The following is a 20,798-nucleotide window of genomic DNA, read 5'->3' on the forward strand; positions in this document are numbered from 1 at the left end:
CTCACCAAATCGCTACACTTTCTGCACTAGCTCTTGCCAAAATCTGTTTTTTTTATAAATACATTATATATGTTTTATAGAAACTTATCTATTGGTCTGCTAATATTGCATTTCGATTTCTTCTTGCTATATGATTTATTATGACGCTAGTGAGGTACGGACTTCTATCTATGTGACACTGAAACAGAGCAGCAGTGGAAAAGATTGTTTTATCATGAAATCCCATGAAATTTACATATAAACACATGTGTAAACATATGTGCTCTAAACACATGTGTAAATGAGTGTATTTTAAGCAAAGTATGTAACGATCATGTGTACCTCTGACGCACATTTTTAGGAATCTTTCGGTGTTTCTGAGACAAAACCATGCCTAGCAAAAACAGAAGATTCTTCCTCATATTCGTCCGAGAAATTCGAAGTTTTTATTTATGTACACTAGCTTATCGCTCCAGTTTCAGGGTTACCTAAGAGAACAACGGGTAGTACACAAACGCAGTACGACTTGAAACTTGAAAACTTGATAAATAATACTCTTAGTGTTATGGACCACCCTATGTCGCATCTGTGGATCCGACACGGTAACTCACCGCTGACAGGTAACGGCCAGCGGTCGATGGTGTAAGTGCGATCCACCGGTGCCAGCGAGAGGTCAGCGTACGGGCGCACGCGGCCAGACACTTCGGTTCGGACAAGCGACCGCGATGAACGTTTGAGAGGCGGGAGTGTGCATGTTGTAAGGTGTCGAATTTCGGTATAGAATATATTACTTTATAATACGTGTGTTGTAAACGGTTCACGTGTAATTCATTTTCGTGCATGTATAGTGTCCTCCTATTTGGCGCGAAAGAAAACATAAAACTTAGACCTTATGTATTCATACGGAAAAAGCGTATTCTGAAAAAAAGGACTTTGGCAAAAAAAAACTAATCTGACTAATCTGTGCAGAGCGACAATGTCAATAGCATGTTTTCGATTCGTTCCAAAAAAGTAAGATATTATATATATTTTTAGATGAAAGCAATAGCTTAAAAATCTTTTGCAAAATAAAGAGAGGAATCCAATATTGAGTAACGGTAGATCTGTTAATTATTTCCCTGATTTTCTTACCATTTGAAAACCTGGTTACAAGAAAGAATCAAAAATCGACATTTTACTAGTAATTCACTTTACTTTGCTATATATTTAAAATACAATAATATTTATAACATAAAAACATTAGTAAAAGAGTTCAAAGCAATTGAATACGACACAACTGAGACTGTCACACCGGAATAAATGATGTATCGTGCACTACCGATTCCGTCGACGGGTGGATGCGGTAGTACACAGTAAAGTGGCCAACGTTAAGCACCCCAGCACAGCCGCCAAACCGCACCCGTACGATAGCACTCCTCTATAATACTCTGGACATTCAGAACGGTCGTGACATTTCCTAAAACAAAACAAATAAAACAATAAAATGGCCAATATTAAAAACATATTTACGCCATATTCTTCTGCTAGCCACTTACACCGACTCGATGATAACTACCACCACACCGGTGATCAGTTTGTCCGCGAACGTGACAGCCGAATAGATAAATCCACCCTGATCCGCATGCTTCCCGATCATGTCGGCCGTAATGCACAGGCTGCTAATCATCGTGATTGAGTTACCAGCTCCAAATAGGGAGGCGATCAAAAATAAGGACAGTGTGCTGAACGATCCCGAGCCGGGCGTGAGGGCGACCCATAGGCACACACTTGTACTTATAATGGATCCTATAAAATACACCCAACTGTTGCCGATAAAGCGGTTGGTGTACTTAAGCAGCAGTGACGCTACGAATGAGGCGAGAAAAGACACAAGTGGAACCGTTGCCAAATGTTCAACGTTGGCATTGTTTTCCGCTGGTGTTACATCCGGTTGATATGCACGCTCGTCCAACCATAGAGGCATGTACACCAGTGACGTTGTCATAAAAAGTCTCGAGAAGACGTACCTTAAAACAGCACATAAGAAATATTTAGTACCTTCAAGGAGTAGTAGCTAGAAGCGCTCCACTTACAGTAAGGCATTCTGGTACAGTAGAGGTGATTTGAAGAAATTTTTCTTTGGTTTACGTTCAACAATGGTATCGAGTACGGTGGAAGATCCTGTTGAATGTTGAGAACCATTTGCTTTTGTCTGCTCATGTTTCACTTGCTCAATATTCGTTTCCGCTTGCGGTCCCGAAGGGCGGATGATGTTGTGCTGCAGTGCAGTATTCCGCCGATGCTCGTACCCGCTGAATGTGAGCGAAAAATTAAATAAAACCGACATGGACACGCCAACGAGTGTAAGAATCAGAGAGATATCCTGTGGAAAAGGAAGATGTGAGCTTAATTATTTTTAGTCATTTTGACGCGTGGAGTGACTATGGTGTCTTTCGTGGCCAAGGTAATCCTGAATATATGCACCTACCCGGAATCGGTACGCATCGCCTGGTCCAATCTGATTGTCTGTACTTGTACGACTCCGTAATACTGCCCACGTGACTATGTACACCACCACGTTGGACACGATCGACACCGAGTGTCGAATGGCGGTTAGATCTGATCGATCTTTCTGCGTGCAGGAGAGCTCCGGTATCATGGCAAGGTGCGTCACCTGTACGATCGGCCACCCAAATTGGAAGGCAAGTATCACGATTACGAAGTACAGAATTTCCCACCAGTGAGGCGCCACCGAACACCAGGGACACAGGGAAAATATCATCGGGAATGTAAGGAATACTATAAAGGTGCCTGTAACATTACAAGAATTATACGCATTAATGTAGGCAAACAGTGAACATCTTACTCTCGCAGCTCTTTCCCTCACCTGCTATATGCCACTGTCGCTTCGTTCCATATCGATCCGTCAGGAGACCCACGATCGGTGTCGCAATAGCATCACCGACCTGTCCCAACATCACCATCGCACCGGCTTCGGCTGCCGGCATTCCTAGCGCACCCTGCATGAACAGGAGCGTATAGCTGAACCAAATGCCGGCACAAAGATCATTATACACGTGACCCAAACCGTACCCAATCTTTTCGCACATCTTCAGTGTGGAACGCTTGTCCAACTGGGCACGTTCCATGTCGATGCTAGTGTTGGGAAACGTTGTCGGGGTCGTTCCGGGATCGGTGTGTGGTTCTGTTCCATTTACTGCCGGCACTACCGTTCTTGTGTCCGTCGTGGCACCATACCGGTGGATTGTTGTGCTGCCGTTTGCCGCTGGAACTTTGTCTCCAGAGCTGGCCATGTTGTACGCTTGGACCGGTTAACGAAGGTAAAGTTTATTTAATATCCGATATAAGGTATGGTGCCTACAGATTACAACAGGACTATCACAACATACGAGCCCATTTTATCTCACCAAATCGCTACACTTTCTGCACTAGCTCTTGCCAAAATCTGTTTTTTTTATAAATACATTATATATGTTTTATAGAAACTTATCTATTGGTCTGCTAATATTGCATTTCGATTTCTTCTTGCTATATGATTTATTATGACGCTAGTGAGGTACGGACTTCTATCTATGTGACACTGAAACAGAGCAGCAGTGGAAAAGATTGTTTTATCATGAAATCCCATGAAATTTACATATAAACACATGTGTAAACATATGTGCTCTAAACACATGTGTAAATGAGTGTATTTTAAGCAAAGTATGTAACGATCATGTGTACCTCTGACGCACATTTTTAGGAATCTTTCGGTGTTTCTGAGACAAAACCATGCCTAGCAAAAACAGAAGATTCTTCCTCATATTCGTCCGAGAAATTCGAAGTTTTTATTTATGTACACTAGCTTATCGCTCCAGTTTCAGGGTTACCTAAGAGAACAACGGGTAGTACACAAACGCAGTACGACTTGAAACTTGAAAACTTGATAAATAATACTCTTAGTGTTATGGACCACCCTATGTCGCATCTGTGGATCCGACACGGTAACTCACCGCTGACAGGTAACGGCCAGCGGTCGATGGTGTAAGTGCGATCCACCGGTGCCAGCGAGAGGTCAGCGTACGGGCGCACGCGGCCAGACACTTCGGTTCGGACAAGCGACCGCGATGAACGTTTGAGAGGCGGGAGTGTGCATGTTGTAAGGTGTCGAATTTCGGTATAGAATATATTACTTTATAATACGTGTGTTGTAAACGGTTCACGTGTAATTCATTTTCGTGCATGTATAGTGTCCTCCTATTTGGCGCGAAAGAAAACATAAAACTTAGACCTTATGTATTCATACGGAAAAAGCGTATTCTGAAAAAAAGGACTTTGGCAAAAAAAAACTAATCTGACTAATCTGTGCAGAGCGACAATGTCAATAGCATGTTTTCGATTCGTTCCAAAAAAGTAAGATATTATATATATTTTTAGATGAAAGCAATAGCTTAAAAATCTTTTGCAAAATAAAGAGAGGAATCCAATATTGAGTAACGGTAGATCTGTTAATTATTTCCCTGATTTTCTTACCATTTGAAAACCTGGTTACAAGAAAGAATCAAAAATCGACATTTTACTAGTAATTCACTTTACTTTGCTATATATTTAAAATACAATAATATTTATAACATAAAAACATTAGTAAAAGAGTTCAAAGCAATTGAATACGACACAACTGAGACTGTCACACCGGAATAAATGATGTATCGTGCACTACCGATTCCGTCGACGGGTGGATGCGGTAGTACACAGTAAAGTGGCCAACGTTAAGCACCCCAGCACAGCCGCCAAACCGCACCCGTACGATAGCACTCCTCTATAATACTCTGGACATTCAGAACGGTCGTGACATTTCCTAAAACAAAACAAATAAAACAATAAAATGGCCAATATTAAAAACATATTTACGCCATATTCTTCTGCTAGCCACTTACACCGACTCGATGATAACTACCACCACACCGGTGATCAGTTTGTCCGCGAACGTGACAGCCGAATAGATAAATCCACCCTGATCCGCATGCTTCCCAATCATGTCGGCCGTAATGCACAGGCTGCTAATCATCGTGATTGAGCTACCAGCTCCAAATAGGGAGGCGATCAAAAATAAGGACAGTGTGCTGAACGATCCCGAGCCGGGCGTGAGGGCGACCCATAGGCACACACTTGTACTTATAATGGATCCTATAAAGTACACCCAACTGTTGCCGATAAAGCGGTTGGTGTACTTAAGCAGCAGTGACGCTACGAATGAGGCGAGAAAAGACACAAGTGGAACCGTTGCCAAATGTTCAACGTTGGCATTGTTTTCCGCTGGTGTTACATCCGGTTGATATGCACGCTCGTCCAACCATAGAGGCATGTACACCAGTGACGTTGTCATAAAAAGTCTCGAGAAGACGTACCTTAAAACAGCACACAAGAAATATTTAGTACCTTCAAGGAATAGTAGCTAGAAGCGCTCCACTTACAGTAAGGCATTCTGGTACAGTAGAGGTGATTTGAAGAAATTTTTCTTTGGTTTACGCTGAACAATCGTGTCCAGCGCAGTTGAAGATCCTGTTGAATGTTGAGAACCATTTGCTTGTCTCTGCTCATGTCCTAGCAAGGACTCTCGCTCAATATCCGTTTCTGGTCGTGGACCTGATGGGCGGATGATGTTGTGCTGCAGTGCAGTATTCCGCCGATGCTCGTACCCGCTGAATGTGAGCGAAAAATTAAATAAAACCGACATGGACACGCCAACGAGTGTAAGAATCAGAGAGATATCCTGTGGAAAAGGAAGATGTGAGCTTAATTATTTTTAGTCATTTTGACGCGTGGAGTGGCTATGGTGTCTTTCGTGGCCAAGGGAATCCTGAATATATGCACCTACCCGGAATCGGTACGCATCGCCTGGTCCAATCTGATTGTCTGTACTTGTACGACTCCGTAATACTGCCCACGTGACTATGTACACCACCACGTTGGACACGATCGACACCGAGTATCGAATGGCGGTTAGATCTGATCGATCTTTCTGCGTGCGGGAGAGCTCTGGTATCATGGCAAGGTGCGTCACCTGTACGATCGGCCACCCAAACTGGAAGGCAAGTATCACGATTACGAAGTACAGAATTTCCCACCAGTGTGGCGCCACCGAACACCAGGGACACAGGGAAAATATCATCGGGAATGTAAGGAATACTATAAAGGTGCCTGTAACATTACAAGAATTATACGCATTAATGTAGGCAAACAGTGAACATCTTACTCTCGCAGCTCTTTCCCTCACCTGCTATATGCCACTGTCGCTTCGTTCCATATCGATCCGTCAGGAGACCCACGATCGGTGTCGCAATAGCATCACCGACCTGTCCCAACATCACCATTGCACCCGCTTCGGCTGCCGGCATTCCTAGCGCACCCTGCATAAACAGGAGCGTATAGCTGAACCAAATGCCGGCACAAAGATCATTATACACGTGACCCAAACCGTACCCAATCTTTTCGCACATCTTCAGTGTGGAGCGCTTGTCCAGCTGGGCACGTTCCATGTCGACGCTAGTGTTGGGAAACGTTGTCGGGGTCGTTCCGGGATCGGTGTGTGGTTCTGTTCCATTTACTGCCGGCACTACCGTTCTTGTGTCCGTCGTGGCACCATACCGGTGGATTGTTGTGCTGCCGTTTGCCAGTGGAACTTGGTTTCCACTTTTGGCCATGTTGTATGCCTGATCCAGTAAACGATGGGAAAGGATCATTAATATCCGATGTAAGGTATGGTGTCTAAAGGTGTCTTTGGTATCACGTGGATTTTTGCCGCGTCAAGTTGTTACGTTGCCTGGTAACTCAAGACTGATCTACTAATATTGCATTTCTATTTCATTGCGCTCCATGATTCGTTAGCAAGTTGTGGAAAACATAATATATAAAAAAGTAATGTATCTATATAACACAGAAACAGTAGTAACATTTATTTTATTGTGCTTCCGTTGCTATTTACACCATCAAAAGTACGGTTCAAAACATATGTGTAAATTATCGTATTCCATACAAAGTGTGTCACAATCATTTGCTGTATCTCCCGGCCATTATTGGGCGTTAAATCGAGCTAATCGTGATTAAACGATAACTAGCAAAAACAGCAGATTCTTCCTCACTTCCTTAACAATGCAGCGAGCAGCTCGATAAAACAAATGATATGGATTATATTTAACAAGCGAACCGAAATATTACTTCAAATATTAAGTCTTCTTTCGTAGTTATTTTTTGTACAATCCTTGTAATTGATCCAATGGAATGCGGTAAAAATTATCCCTTATAAATAGGAATCATTCCACCAGCAACATGATGAATGATTTAGTTTTTTCAACATACTTACTTTACTTAATCACTTGCTTGCTGAACCTGCGAATCCCGCCACTGCGGCTGGTGCATAGTGCGGTATCTTCTTTGTTTGGAATGATATTTGCACACTCGTCCCAAACAAACCATATGATAAACAGCTGACTAAACATGCAAGCATGTAAGCGCACACACATCCAAGTTCACTAATTACCGCCCAACACTAAGCGTATTCGCATCGGAAACAACGAATGACGACTTGATACACGTGTGTATTGTGGATTTCGCTTACAAAGCTCTACAGTACGCACACTGCTCACAAACACAAACACAGCACTGAGAAAGGGGAGCTGCGTATGAAAAAGGGGAGGTGAAAAGTTATGACAAAAAAAAACCCTGTCAAAGCAACACTGTTCGATGATGATGCTGGTACTAGTTTATCCGCTGTGATTGCGCATTTTTTGCATTATTTCACTCACTTTTTACGCTTGTGCTTAATGATTTTGCGTTTCACAGTGGTGCGATGTTGGAGACACTAGCACGATGCTACTTCAAGAGCGCCAAAGATAAACTATGGCATATGGCAACGAATACGTAACACAGCACCAGCCCCAATGTTCTGCTTCATATCCACGAAGTGAGGCGTATTTCTGCTGTGTTCAGATGAAGATCTTTATGATGGCCTTATTTCCTTTTCAAAACACACACGGAAGCTTCGATATTGGGCATACTGCTGTCAAACCGGACGGAATGTTTATCAACACCGATGTTGTATCGCCGTGTTCCACTGACTATCTACAACTCTCCAATAGCTACCAAACGCAAAGCTGCTCTCGGCTAACCCGTGGAGCACGAAACGCGTTTTGGAGCATCTCACTACTACACCGACACAGACAACAATGCGCACTTGTTTGCTTTTTACCGCGTTTGGAGCATGAAACTCACCGCTTTCGGTATGATAAATCTGTTCTAATTGATTGGAATCCGCAAAACTGGTTGGGCACTGAAATACGTTCATTCATCACTGTAAATACCCATCCGAACGTGGCATCGGTCGAAAAGCGACTGAACGATTACTCGCGCACATTAACCGTTTCGAGGAAGCGGCCTATAATCACATGGGCGATGGTGATGAAGGTAATGCCGGGTGCATCTGTAGGGTTTCGCGACCGCTCCATTTTGCTGCCCGTACAACGACCCGTACATGTAAAGGAGGACAGGTTTATGTACGGCTTTGGCGGTTGTCCGAAGTAGCTTCCAAGGCGGGGAGATGCCTTCAAGCAGGCCGAACGTAACTCATGCATGGCCTAGGACAATGTTCCATTTGAAGGGATTCCGATGACTGGTGCATGTTCTTCGTGACAAGAACTCAGGAAGATCAAACAAAAACCCGATCAAACTCTGACGCTAAAACTGTTTAAAATCTGGTGCAATAATGAGATTGTGTTTTTTTTATTTGAGGCCAAAAAACCGCAGAACACAGCTGTCAACAATTTCATTCTCATTAGAGCACATCACAATTTGGAAACGAGTTCCGGTCAATTAGATGGATTCTTCTTGGTGTACTTCTTCTGAATTACTACCGTCAGACAATGGATTGATGCTATCAGGCTTGAATTAAGAATTCATGTTAGTCTGTTATAATCCTTAAACAGACCATTCTAATGAATAATTGTTTCTGTGTGCTAGTTGCAATGCTGGATAATGTTCTAGTTTCCGGGGTTTTTTAAAGAGGAAATCTCTTTAGATGGACGGGCCTGAAGAAGTTGTAACCGATACGTGGCCTGAATTTCGAAACTAATGACATTTATGTGCAAGACGCTGTTAGCTAGGAAGACTAAGCCATAAAAGTGCCTTCCGTTCTGCGTTTGTAAATGAAGGCAAGTACTACTACATTATCCAAGGCACTAGATAGACGCTAGAGACCAGATGTCGAAGATGGTTTCCGAAGAAAAACGAGCCAAAGTTCGATAAGACGTGCGTTGGAAGATTGTAAAAGTTATGAAGATTTGAAGTAATCGCTCATTGTAAATAGATCATAATAACACTAACATAAGCCACCGGAATGTTCGCCTTGGCCTCGGATTAGTTTTCGCATCCATGCCAGAGCGCAACGTTTGGCATTGTCGTTATGCAACGTGCTGTAACGAAGCACCACGATGAAAGGTAACCGGCACCAGACGGCAAACGTCGGCCGATGTCTGCATGTGGCACTTGTGCTTGTTCGTAGAAAAAATCCGGTTCGATCGCAGACGTGCCAAGTGTGGAGGAAAACTTTCGATTTCCGTTTGCAACCAAATGCATCATACCTCGTGCATCGGCATGTAAAACGGGAAGGAAGACCCTAAAGAGACGACAGCATTAGTTGCCTTTTGCTGCCTATAATGATATACTTTGTCGGATAAGCGTTTCGAATGATGTTGAAAATATTAATCTCACTTGTTTGCTTTCATTCCAGCTTTTTTTTGCATCTTTGTCCAAAGTGCATTGGGTTCTTTGTGTTGTGCATACAGTATGCCATCGGTCCAAAGCCTTTCGCTCAGTCGCGATCTTACACCAATACCGATCTATTGCAATGTACTGCGCACCTCCAAACAATCGCGCACTCAATTCACTATTGATTGTTTGATTTATGATAACACCATACCACAGTAATGTTCAATGATGGACGTTCGAAGTGTTGACAGAGTTGCGGTTGCTCGTTATCAAGTGATTGTTGTTTACATTTGAGCAGCACGTTCTGTACGTGCTGTCCGGTTAAGTATGAGAGGGTTAATTTCATGGTTCAAGAGCCGTTGTGCCTCTTTTTGGGTGAAGATGGAAAGGATTTTTTTTGTTCTTTTAATCAGACTTTACTAAAGTCCATTTTTCCTTTGACATCGCACATTTTTGAATAAATGTGGTGTTGTGCATACGAAGTAAAGAGAAGAGGTTTCCATTTTTACATAATTAAAAAAAGACTGTTTTAACTACTGTATTTTATATTCTTATTCTTGGACCGCCCCCAGCTGAGCACCTCGTACTGACATGACCAGCTCATCAACTCAAAACAGGGCTGCTCTCCTTCACCCCCGGCTGTATCCAATCCACTCCACTTGATCCGAACGAGTTTCGAACTGGTCGCTGGCCAGCATCTTCCTGGTAGGGCACGAGACCGGCAACTTCTTCACGTGATCGAACCATCATATCCTTGTGCCATTGGCCTCAGTGAAGATAACTGCTCCACAACTCAGCTAGCTCTTGGTTCATTTCCCTTGTTCACACGACCTGCACAAAAGTACCGCCAGAGATGTTCAGCAGCAGCTCTCCCTCCAATGCGGTGACAGCTTTATTGTCCTATGCCAGCATTATCCCAGATTCATGCCCATAGAGGACTCTCAGACGTATCCTACGAGTGCCATATATGCCACATTTCGTGCCTTTGTGGACTCTTTGAATTGTAGTAGTGTATGGAGCTCATAGTAAGTACGTTTGTCCATAATACTAGCCGTAATGTGCCTTCGGATTTCAGAACTTAGAGTGCTGTCGAAGTAACGAACGTATCAAGGTAGCGTATCAAAATACCTGTACAACCTAGAGATCGGCACAGTAAACTGATACTCTGCTCCCCAGGCGGGGCTTATCACGGTCAGAACCTCCGACAAGCAGGTACATTGTCTACGTCGCATCTGATCGTCCTTTGATCCTTCTATAAAATCCTTCAGACGTTCAGCACCGTGTCAAAATTGCAATAGTTGGCGTGCGGCTGCTGTCAAAACTTACTTGGTTAGCACATCACCCATGTTTTAGATGATATGGCCAGGCGGTAACTATTGGCATCACCAAAATCCGGGCGATGCGCCGCTGGTCGTGTAAATACCCCGCGTTGCAGTCAAGTGAACGATTCGTAGACACTATTTTATATTGAAAAAAAATCAATAAACTGATAGTTTAATAGGTGTAACGATAGAACTTTTGTGTAACGTTAAAAGATTTTTGAACAAATAAAAGATTTAAACTACTGTAAACTAAACTATGTAAAAGTCTATGGGATTCTGATATTTTCTTCACACGCCAACGGCTTTTTCAAACCACAGCACGTGCAATTTCACTGCAAACTGACAGCATTGCACGTGCGTGACAGCTGCGCTAGATTTGACTGCGGTTTATTTACATACAAATGCCAGCAACGCAGCGAGTGTGTGCGTGTGTGGCTCGTACAACTAAAATTACACCTTTCCGGCGGTGTATAATGCGGTAAAAGAAACAAAAAAAAACCGCGTTCGCAATCGCAAACGTCCTTGAAACGGCAGCATTCCCTAGCTGTAGACAGTGTGCGTATTAACTTGGTGTGATAATTTGATTGATAGATTTGCTTCTGTTTGATACGGCAGCTACCCTATCCGCATACCTCTGTGCGGTGGTTTAGTTTTACAAGCAAAACTCTCCCAGTTCCGTTACTCGCATTGTTGGTATCAAGTTACTGCAGAAAGCTCGAAGGAGTTACTTTCATCTTTACAATCATCAAACATTGGTCCGGAGAGACAACACTTGTGAATAATGATTTGCTAAACAAACAACGTGCAATCGTAATCGAGTGTGGCGGAGACTACAGATGGATTCCAAATCTAGCAAATCATCATGACGGCTAGCTGACGTTCCTAGTTGTTTGGATTTGATACGGTGGAAGAATTGCATACAGTCGCTGTTAAGAGATAGAACCGCGTACTTGCGGTCCCGAAACGATTGTGGTGGTATCGTCAGTATCGAACAGCGAAACCTTGCCGCCAAAGCACGCTGACAAAGTTTAGTAACGTCACAGCACGCGTTTAGAAGACCTTTCCCGAACAAGTTTTCGGTGGCCGAAATTCGTCGCTAGCGTAGAGGGGACCGGTTGCTGGTGTTACAGACGAGCGCTTCTCATTCCAACACGACGATTGTAGCGTGAAACAGGTGTGTGCCGCGTGTCCGCAACGTGGTGAACTTGAAAGTGCAACCGAGTCATTTATAAAGTCGTGCGTAGGAACAGAAAACGTGCAGCTTATAATTCGGAAAACTGTTTTCAAACGAGGAGCAACCACTCTCGGAAGCATCAAAATGGTAAACATGAAAGCAGCCCTTGCCATCGCGTTGGTGTTCGTCGGTTGCTGTAGCAACGTGGTGTTTCTCGAGCTGCTGGTCAAGTAAGTTCGTCGGCAAATAGGAGGGCGTGTGTTTTTTTTTTAATTTAAAGCATAAATTATGTAACCGCGATCGCGTAAAGTTGCGATGTCATCCACATCGTCCCAGTTGATAAGCGATGAAGTAGGAGAAAAGACGCAAAGATCATGATATGTGTGCGTTTCCGTCCTGTGCCAAGCGTAGATCGGGGTGGTGTATCAGCTGTTTCACCCCACCCTATCGTGACACTTTTTATTATCAATAATCGCAATGTTGGCTTCTGCCCTTGTTGATACACCTCCAACACACATACAATCGCTACACTACAGACGGAGCGTAAAGCAAAAGTGCGCATGTATGTTGCCGGTGTTGTGCCCTTCACACTGTGCAAAGCATCAGTTGGTTTATTTATAAACGGAAAACTACTCTTCTAAGAGTACTTTTTTTACGCTAACGCTATGTTACGCTATGTTAGTTACACGGTGTTTTAAAATCATATTATGTATTAGACACACTTTGGTGTATGATTCGGTGCACTTGAGGTGTAATTTGAGCTGTTCATTTCTGCATTGTTATCGCATACGTCACGTTGAAACATCTACGAGCGAGCTCGTCAACAACGCTAACCGATAGCAATGATGATGATGATATGGCAGTTAAATTGTCCATTACTTGCAACTTACAAGCATCGTTGCAAAATTCCCTCTCTCTCTGTTACTCTCTGTTTGTCTGTCGATTTTCGAAGTCAGTTGTGCCAGTAGTTATCGCACTGATTGTGTGTGGTTATCGCCTATTCCTCCCAACGCAGACTAGACCTCAGTACATGCATTTGTTTCCCTCATTTAGTCAGAAAGGATCTCTTTAAAATGCCTTAGAATTATTAAACCGGCCTGGCCAGGTCTCTATCCCCTCATAGAAAAAGAGCTATGGCCTAAGGATAAGCATCTAACAGGGCCTTCGAAGGGTTAATACCCGAGATATTAGTAGTGGAAGAAATTGTTTCTCTGGAAATGTCCATAGGTCTTGAGATGGATGATGAGTCTCATGAAGTGACCGCTTATATGTTATACGACCTATAGAAGATAATAGTTAAACATAACGGAGGCACTGTTTTGAGGGTCAGGTCGAATTAATTGGATTCCTTTAAATTCAATGGGTTAAATTACGGTGAGATATGAGAACGGTTACGGAATAAATCAAACTTGTAGCTCGAAGTACCACTGTAGTTTATGGTATCGCGTTAATGTGTATCGTTTTAATTGGTCACGTGTGAGCTATACGGATGCAGTTGTATATTTTTTTTATCTAGGCATAACCGCCACTTGTTTATTCGTTGTTGCCTCTTGCACTCCACTCTACACTTGTGTACAACGACTTTTTTATTGGAATCCATACTTTAGATCCACAAAAGCTCATTCGTTTTGGTAACCGGTTCGCTACTTACTTGGTCAGCCCCCAATATTTCCGGCCTTTCTGACGGACCTCTCAATTTGAACCTACCACACCTCATCTCTCCATGAGGATGATTCAAAAGGAGGTTATGGACTGGGTCGTCCGGTGTCATTCTAATGACATGAACAGTTCACCAAAACCTGGCGAGCCTAATTCGCGGTACAATAGTGAGTTAATGTACTTAGTGTACATTAGTGTTAATACCCTTGGTGTTTGCAAAGGGTTTGCTGAAGATTTCATTAGTGGCTAAGAGGCCCTATAACATAGAACTTTAAAATTTTGTGGCCGCTAAACACACTAGTTTGACCCATTAAACGGTTCTAATTTGCCTACCTTTTTTGTTTTCCACAGAATCGATCCAGGATCGGGCAATCTGATCACTTTCCTGCAGTTCCTTTTCATTGCACTCGAAGGTTTCCTGTTTACATCGAAATGTGGCACGGTACGGCCGCGAATCGGTCTCAAGGACTACACCATCCTGGTAGTGATGTTTTTCGTGGCGAGCGTGTGCAACAACTACGCGTTCGATTTCAACATTCCCATGCCGCTGCACATGATATTCCGGGCCGGTTCGTTGATCGCGAATATGGTCATGGGCATACTGATATTGAAGAAGCGCTACGACTTTTCCAAATATCTTTCCGTCGGTATGATAACACTTGGCATCGTGATCTGCACGATCGTGTCCGGCACGAAGGTGGAAAGCACCCAGGTCCTGAAGAATGCTGCCGACGAGGATCCGGTATCGGTGTTCTTCTGGTGGACACTTGGCATTGCCCTTCTCACGCTGGCGTTGTTCGTGTCCGCACGGATGGGACTTTACCAGGAGGTCCTGTACAAGCGGTACGGCAAACATCCGAAGGAAGCCCTCTTCTACACGCATCTTCTACCGCTGCCATTTTTTGCACTGCTTGCTGGAAACATCTGGGAGCATATCCAGTTGGCAAATGCTAGCCCGTTGCAAAATATTCCAGCGCTAGGGATATCCCTACCGATCACTTGGTTGTATCTTCTGGGTAACGTACTAACGCAGTATGTGTGCATCAGTTCAGTGTACGTCCTAACGACCGAATGCTCCTCGTTGACGGTTACGCTAGTGGTAACGTTGCGCAAGTTTGTCTCGCTGCTGTTCTCTATCGTGTACTTCAGCAATCCTTTCACCATACAGCATTGGATCGGCACGATACTGGTGTTTGTTGGCACGATTATTTTCACCGAGGTAGTTGGAAAGATTCTAGCTGCACTGCAGCCGGCAGTGGACGAGAAGAAAAAGGTAAAATAAGTGAGATGCAATGCTCAGTTGTTGATAGAAAGGCTATTTGTTAAACACAAAAGTGAGAGGCTGAAACGGCACCCCTAGAAAAGGCACTAAGAATATTATACGAAACAAACGGATGCCCTTGTATGGAAGCATATGAACAGTATGTTCTAGGACACGTGTTTAGCGCGTTACGATAGACATAGGAATATTCTTTCGAATAGCTTAGCTTCTTTTTACCAATTACCTTACTCAAATGGATATTTGTTTTAAGAGAAAAGTACGGCTAATAGTTTTTGTAGTTTTTGAAATTCGTACGTAAAAACACCTGCTAACACGAAAAGGTTCGAATTGCCTCGATATTTTTTATACCGAATTTAACAATCGCGTACCTCATTGCAAATAAGTTAGGAGGAAAACTAGCGGTTTGTTTTGGGACGATTTTTTACCGATCGATTGAAATTGGTGTTATGTAGTATTGTTTCTAGTTTAACAAGTGATGGTCCCAATGTTGATTAGATGTAAAGGAATGGCGCAAAATCAAACTTGTTGAATACACACGTGTAAATTATTGCTCACGGCGATTATTAGAATTACGTCCGGTGGATTTCTTTTTTGGAATAAAGTGACAAATAGTGAGATACTGAATCGTTTTCTGTAAAGGAATTGAACGGGGAAATGAAAGCATTTTCAGTGCAATCTTAACGCTAAAATCAGTGCAAAATTCTTAACGGAAGGGTCGATTTGAAAAAGTGCTAGAATGCTGGGAGTAGCAAGCTATGCTGTCAGTATGCTGTCAGTGCAAAATGTCATCATATTTGTTTATGTTGTGAGCGAGCAGGTTCTTGTTTTCCGGTGAACTTCTTAGTTTTTGTTGGGAAAAAATACATTCTATTTTCTGGATAAAGCGTGAATAGTAGCGTAATGTCCAAGCGTAAAGCGAGCTCCCAGTACGTTGTGGAGGAAGATAATTATCTGGACGATTTGGTGCGCGATAAACAGAACAATCAACCCTCCACGAGCAAGCATACGCTCGATTCCGACGAGGAAGACGACAGCGGTGACGATGCTCCGTAAGTACCTCGAAGCGTTTGGGAATGTTGCCCGGCGCAATTAAAATCGATTTTTACATTGATTCAGATACAACGTGCTGGATGACAATGAGATCATGGGCGAGGAAGATGGGACCGCACGAACGGATGGAGAGACGAAGTTTACCCCGTTCAACATGAAGGAAGAGATGGAAGAAGGTCATTTCGATGCGGATGGACACTATCTGTGGAAGAAAACCGTCGAGGTAAAGGACCATTGGTTGGACAACATCGATTGGGTGAAGGTGAAGAACGATCCCAACTACAAGGAACGACCGGAGAAGGGAGAAGAGCGAGGGCTGGCAGATTCTGATTCAGACGACGACGGCGACGAAGACAAGGCAGGTGGCAGTGCAAAGTTTGATGATATTGGCACTTATAAGCAGATGCTCGAGTTAATGGAACCAAAGGAATCGGTGAAGCGAGCCCTACAACGATTGGGCAAAGGAACGGCCAAACTGACGACCGCTCAACGCTGGAAGCTGAAAAAAGAAGGAAAGTCACCTGATGAGCAGAGTGCAAAGATCACTAAGCTTACACAGCTGTCGAACGATATACTTACGAACAATGGTAATATGGATGTGTACGAGGAAACGTTTGAAATGATACAGAAGAAGGTGTCCGACGCGGAGAAGAAGAAAGCAGCCACAGCAGATCCCGGAGACGAGCTAGACATGTATGCGGATGATTTCGGCAGTCGGGAACAGAGTAAACTAGTTGCAGATACCGGTAAAGATACAGACAAGGTCAGAGATTCCATCTCGCAGCAGGAGAATGACACAACGGAGAACAGTACCGAGCAGGAAAGCGAAAAGAAAAAGATACTTATGTGGGAGTATAAAGAGCAGCAGGAAAACGATACGGTTCTGGGTCCCTACACAACGGAGCAAATGCAAAAGTTTGCAGATGAAGGACGCTTCACTAGCGGAGCATTCGTACGGAAGGTCGATAGTGATGACGCCCGGTTCTACTCTGCAGCAAGGATTGATTTCGACCTGTACCTGTAATTGAATAGGAAATACAAAACCACAAACATACTTCATATGCTAAAGTTTTCTAATAAATTAAACATTTCCACAAATAGTATTTAGAGGTACGGTTTTAGCGTGTGTTGATGGAAACATCTGTGCAACGATGATCTGAAACTACATCGGACCCGTTCATTTACGTGCAGTCAAGAAAATGTGTAAAACTGCAGAATTAGCAGAGCAAAAGCTGAGCGGAGCGCAGCAAAAGCTGCACTCTATTCATTTTTCATTTACTGCAAGGTCACGACTACATGGCTAGGGTAAAACTCTACAACGCTATGACCTCCTTTAGATTCCTTGACCTGACTGCGGGTCAGGTCGAGGAATAAATCGTACGACTCACCACTATTCTACAGTTTTGAAACAGGCTTGCTGGATTCCTTAACAAGTCCGGTGAAATTTTGTTGGCTGGGGATTTTACACTTGAAAACCCCTAAACTGACGGGTATAAACGCATCATTTTGATGCAGCGCTTTCAAACGCCGTCATTTTGAATTTGTTTATCGTTTTGTAGCAGTCAAATAAGTGCCGGACCATCTTCAGTTGCGTTGTTTTATTGTTTGTTTTGTGCCTACGGGGTTTGTTTGAGAAGCAAAGAAATATTTTAGCTCGCTATGTCGCGGGCAGACATATATCTTGCGCTCTGCATGCTGGACGCCATCGAGGATACAAATCTGGCGGGTTTGCAATTGCTACTCGATAAACATCGTGCAGATCCGAATACGATCGTGCTGGCGAAAGATGTTGCACCGATGCATCTGGTGATAGGGGCTGAAAATGAATCGTTTGCCGCAAAGGCCACATCGCTGATGCTGGGACATGGTGGCAATCCTAATCTGCCAACGGTCGAACAGTTGCTAACACCGTTGCATGTGGCCGCCAATCTAGGGCGCGTTACAATCCTGCAAATGCTCCTGAAAGCGGGCGGCAATGTGGAGCTAAAGGATGAGGAAGGTCGCACTCCGATCCAGCACGCTATCGACGAGGATCATTACGAAGCGCTGGAAGTGATACAGAATCATGTGTTTGAAAAGAAGATCGAACGGAAGCGTCAACAACTGTTGCTCGAGCAGCAACGGCAGCTGAAACAAAACGTGCTGTCCCTGCCGGCAACTCAACTTTATCCAGCAACTTCCCTACAGGTTTTGGAAGAGCGTGCGTTCACACCGAACAAAATACACTACAACTTCGACGCTACCAGCCCGTACTATGTGAACATAACGCACCGGCGGAAGGATCGCTTTAAACCGTTGTTTTCCGAGGATATGAACTCCAATCTGGAAAACATTCTACCAACTGAAGCAATCATTGTATCCCCCACCGAAATGGAGCGTATAGAAAAGCAACATGACTGTACCGCAGAAGTTCCAAACAGTACGAACCTTTTTGAATTAACCAAGGGAAACTTGAAAAACTTTACCAGAGACAGTGAACCAACGGGAAGAAGAACGTCCTTTATAGAATCGTGGCGAGAGAAGATCGCGGAAATGAAAGAAAGAACACGGGTAAGCCGACGGTTGGACGATATCGCTAGAATGCTGAACAGCTTCTCGGAGAACCCAGACGGACAATCGCTCATTGACGAAACGTTCGTGACGGCAACGGAAGGGGAACACAAAAAGGAAATGATCGATGAAACTGCAATTGCGGAAAAACAAGAACATACTTCTGAGGTGATCGAGGTGGAGGAATCGTCCGAGGGATGTGAGACCGGAGATCAGGGTAAAGTTCAGCAGGTTCGGTCAGTACCAGAGTTTGACGACCACAAGAACACATTGAATGAGGCATGTGATACAGTTATCATACAGATCAGTGAGGAATACATTCACACAGACGATGAAGCGGGTGTAATGTTCCGAGAAAAGAAAATGACCAATCCTGCGTCAATTCAAATGATTGCGGAAGATCGTCAACTTGTCGCAGCAACTAAACAACCAACGTATCCGCCATCGATACCGCAAAGAACTGCGTCGTTAACTAGTGTATCAACCGTACTTACCTTGCCTCCACTGGACTACGATACGGATGCATTACGTGCAGAATTGACCACCTTCGGTGAGGCTCCTGGGCCAATAACGAAAAGTACAAAAAAGCTGTACCTAAGGAAGCTTGTCAAATTTCGACGTCATCCGGAACGATTGGTAAATGCGGATTCCAAGTCAAAAATCCAGTTAAGTAAGTTTCCCCTTTGTTTAATCCCCTTGTGTTAATTTTTTTTTCAATGATCGTTAACAAAGTTATCCGTTCTATTAGATTACTCTGTCGAGTTGATGGCAACTATGCGAAAAGAGGACGTATTCAAGAGGATCATTGAGCAACAGTTTCTAGAGCAGGAGATGGCTTCGGAATTTCAATCCAGCACAGCTAAAGCGATTCGTAACTTCCGCGAGGGACATCTAAAAAAGAGCTTTATTTATCTGTTACTTGATCCTCGCGTCAGTAACAACCTTCCAGCACAGCAGAAGCTTCTCGAGCCGCTCGAGCAGTGGAGGCGTTTTTTAAGTTCAGTATTTTATGTCGGTAAGGGCAAAAGTAGCCGACCCTACTGCCATCTCTACGATGCGTTGAAGTTTTACCACCAGAAGGAATGTCGGTCGGAAAACCATTGTGACCAAAATGGGGACGGCGATTTAATGGTCGCAACAGAGACAGTTGTGTTTCAATGTAGCGAGGAGGAATGCCTGGCAGTTGTAAACAAGCTTAGTAGGTCTGGCGAAGCCGGAAAGTCGTTGAATCGCAAACAAATGGCTGCGGCGGATAGTAAGAAGCTTAACCGTATTATCGATATCTGGTGCGCAGGGAAAGGTGTAGTGTGTCTGCACATCTTCCACAATATTATGCCGGCGGAAGCATACACACGCGAGGCCGCCATTATCGATGCATTTGGGCTACAAAACTTGACCAATCTAAAGCGGGGCGACTATTACTCCACCTGCCTTTCGTGGCCAATGAAAAAACGCAAACAACTGGGAATATTGTTGCTGTACAAAGCTATGCTTATTCATCTTGCCGAGGGTGAAACGCAACTGCTGCCAAGCGATCTGTGATGGGAAGGGGAAGAACATTTTTTCTGATCGACCTAGTCCGATAGTCATAGTTGTGATACTGTAATTTCCTTTTCTGTGTCCCACCTTCTTATTTTAGTAAAACAATCTCTTTTAAACATAATGTTATGTGCAGGGGCTTATAATGGCTAAAAATACACATAAGCCGCTATCACGTCCATCGCATCGACAGTGTAAAATTTTGTTTAATAAAAGTTTGCTAAACAATCGCGGCATAAGAATTCTAATATGAATTTGGTTAAGTATCGCTGGTGCTATGACTCTGTAGTTATACACACAGATTAGATGGCAAGGGTCACCGAGTCTAGAAGCAAGAATGGAACGCTATTAAGTTGCGATCGTTCCACAGCAGACACTGAAGTGCGTAAATTGTGAAATTTCCTATCAAAATAGCGATCGTTGTAAATCGCCTCTATACATCCTTCGCGAACTTAATCGTCGCTCTAATCTGTGCAAATAAATGTTGGATATCCGAACTGTA

General features: G+C 43.7%; 5 protein-coding genes across 5 annotated transcripts; 3 read left to right on the forward strand and 2 right to left on the reverse strand.

Moving 5' to 3' along the window:
• Positions 1-1,293: 1,293 nt before the first annotated feature.
• On the reverse strand, positions 1,294-3,272 carry LOC128709145 (major facilitator superfamily domain-containing protein 12-like). Its single transcript, XM_053804131.1, has 5 exons — positions 2,846-3,272; positions 2,447-2,769; positions 2,052-2,341; positions 1,515-1,985; positions 1,294-1,435 (listed from the first exon to the last, which is right to left on the reverse strand). Exons 1-5 carry the CDS (start codon positions 3,270-3,272, stop codon positions 1,294-1,296), a joined length of 1,653 nt encoding a protein of 550 aa, XP_053660106.1.
• A 1,402-nt stretch (positions 3,273-4,674) lies between these two features.
• On the reverse strand, positions 4,675-6,662 carry LOC128707936 (major facilitator superfamily domain-containing protein 12-like). Its single transcript, XM_053802894.1, has 5 exons — positions 6,236-6,662; positions 5,837-6,159; positions 5,433-5,731; positions 4,896-5,366; positions 4,675-4,816 (listed from the first exon to the last, which is right to left on the reverse strand). Exons 1-5 carry the CDS (start codon positions 6,660-6,662, stop codon positions 4,675-4,677), a joined length of 1,662 nt encoding a protein of 553 aa, XP_053658869.1.
• Positions 6,663-12,360: 5,698 nt separating this feature from the next.
• Positions 12,361-15,157, forward strand: LOC128719903 (UDP-xylose and UDP-N-acetylglucosamine transporter). Its single transcript, XM_053813543.1, has 2 exons — positions 12,361-12,446; positions 14,227-15,157. Exons 1-2 carry the CDS (start codon positions 12,361-12,363, stop codon positions 15,155-15,157), a joined length of 1,017 nt encoding a protein of 338 aa, XP_053669518.1.
• Positions 15,158-16,057: 900 nt separating this feature from the next.
• On the forward strand, positions 16,058-17,231 carry LOC128708032 (CD2 antigen cytoplasmic tail-binding protein 2 homolog). Its single transcript, XM_053802989.1, has 2 exons — positions 16,058-16,206; positions 16,274-17,231. Exons 1-2 carry the CDS (start codon positions 16,058-16,060, stop codon positions 17,229-17,231), a joined length of 1,107 nt encoding a protein of 368 aa, XP_053658964.1.
• A 635-nt stretch (positions 17,232-17,866) lies between these two features.
• Positions 17,867-20,299, forward strand: LOC128707341 (ankyrin repeat and LEM domain-containing protein 1). The gene is made up of 2 exons (XM_053802293.1): positions 17,867-19,427; positions 19,506-20,299. Exons 1-2 carry the CDS (start codon positions 17,867-17,869, stop codon positions 20,297-20,299), a joined length of 2,355 nt encoding a protein of 784 aa, XP_053658268.1.
• Positions 20,300-20,798: the final 499 nt, after the last annotated feature.

The sequence above is a fragment of the Anopheles marshallii genome, chromosome 2 (assembly GCF_943734725.1).
Source record: "Anopheles marshallii chromosome 2, idAnoMarsDA_429_01, whole genome shotgun sequence".
Lineage (NCBI taxonomy): Eukaryota > Metazoa > Arthropoda > Insecta > Diptera > Culicidae > Anopheles > Anopheles marshallii.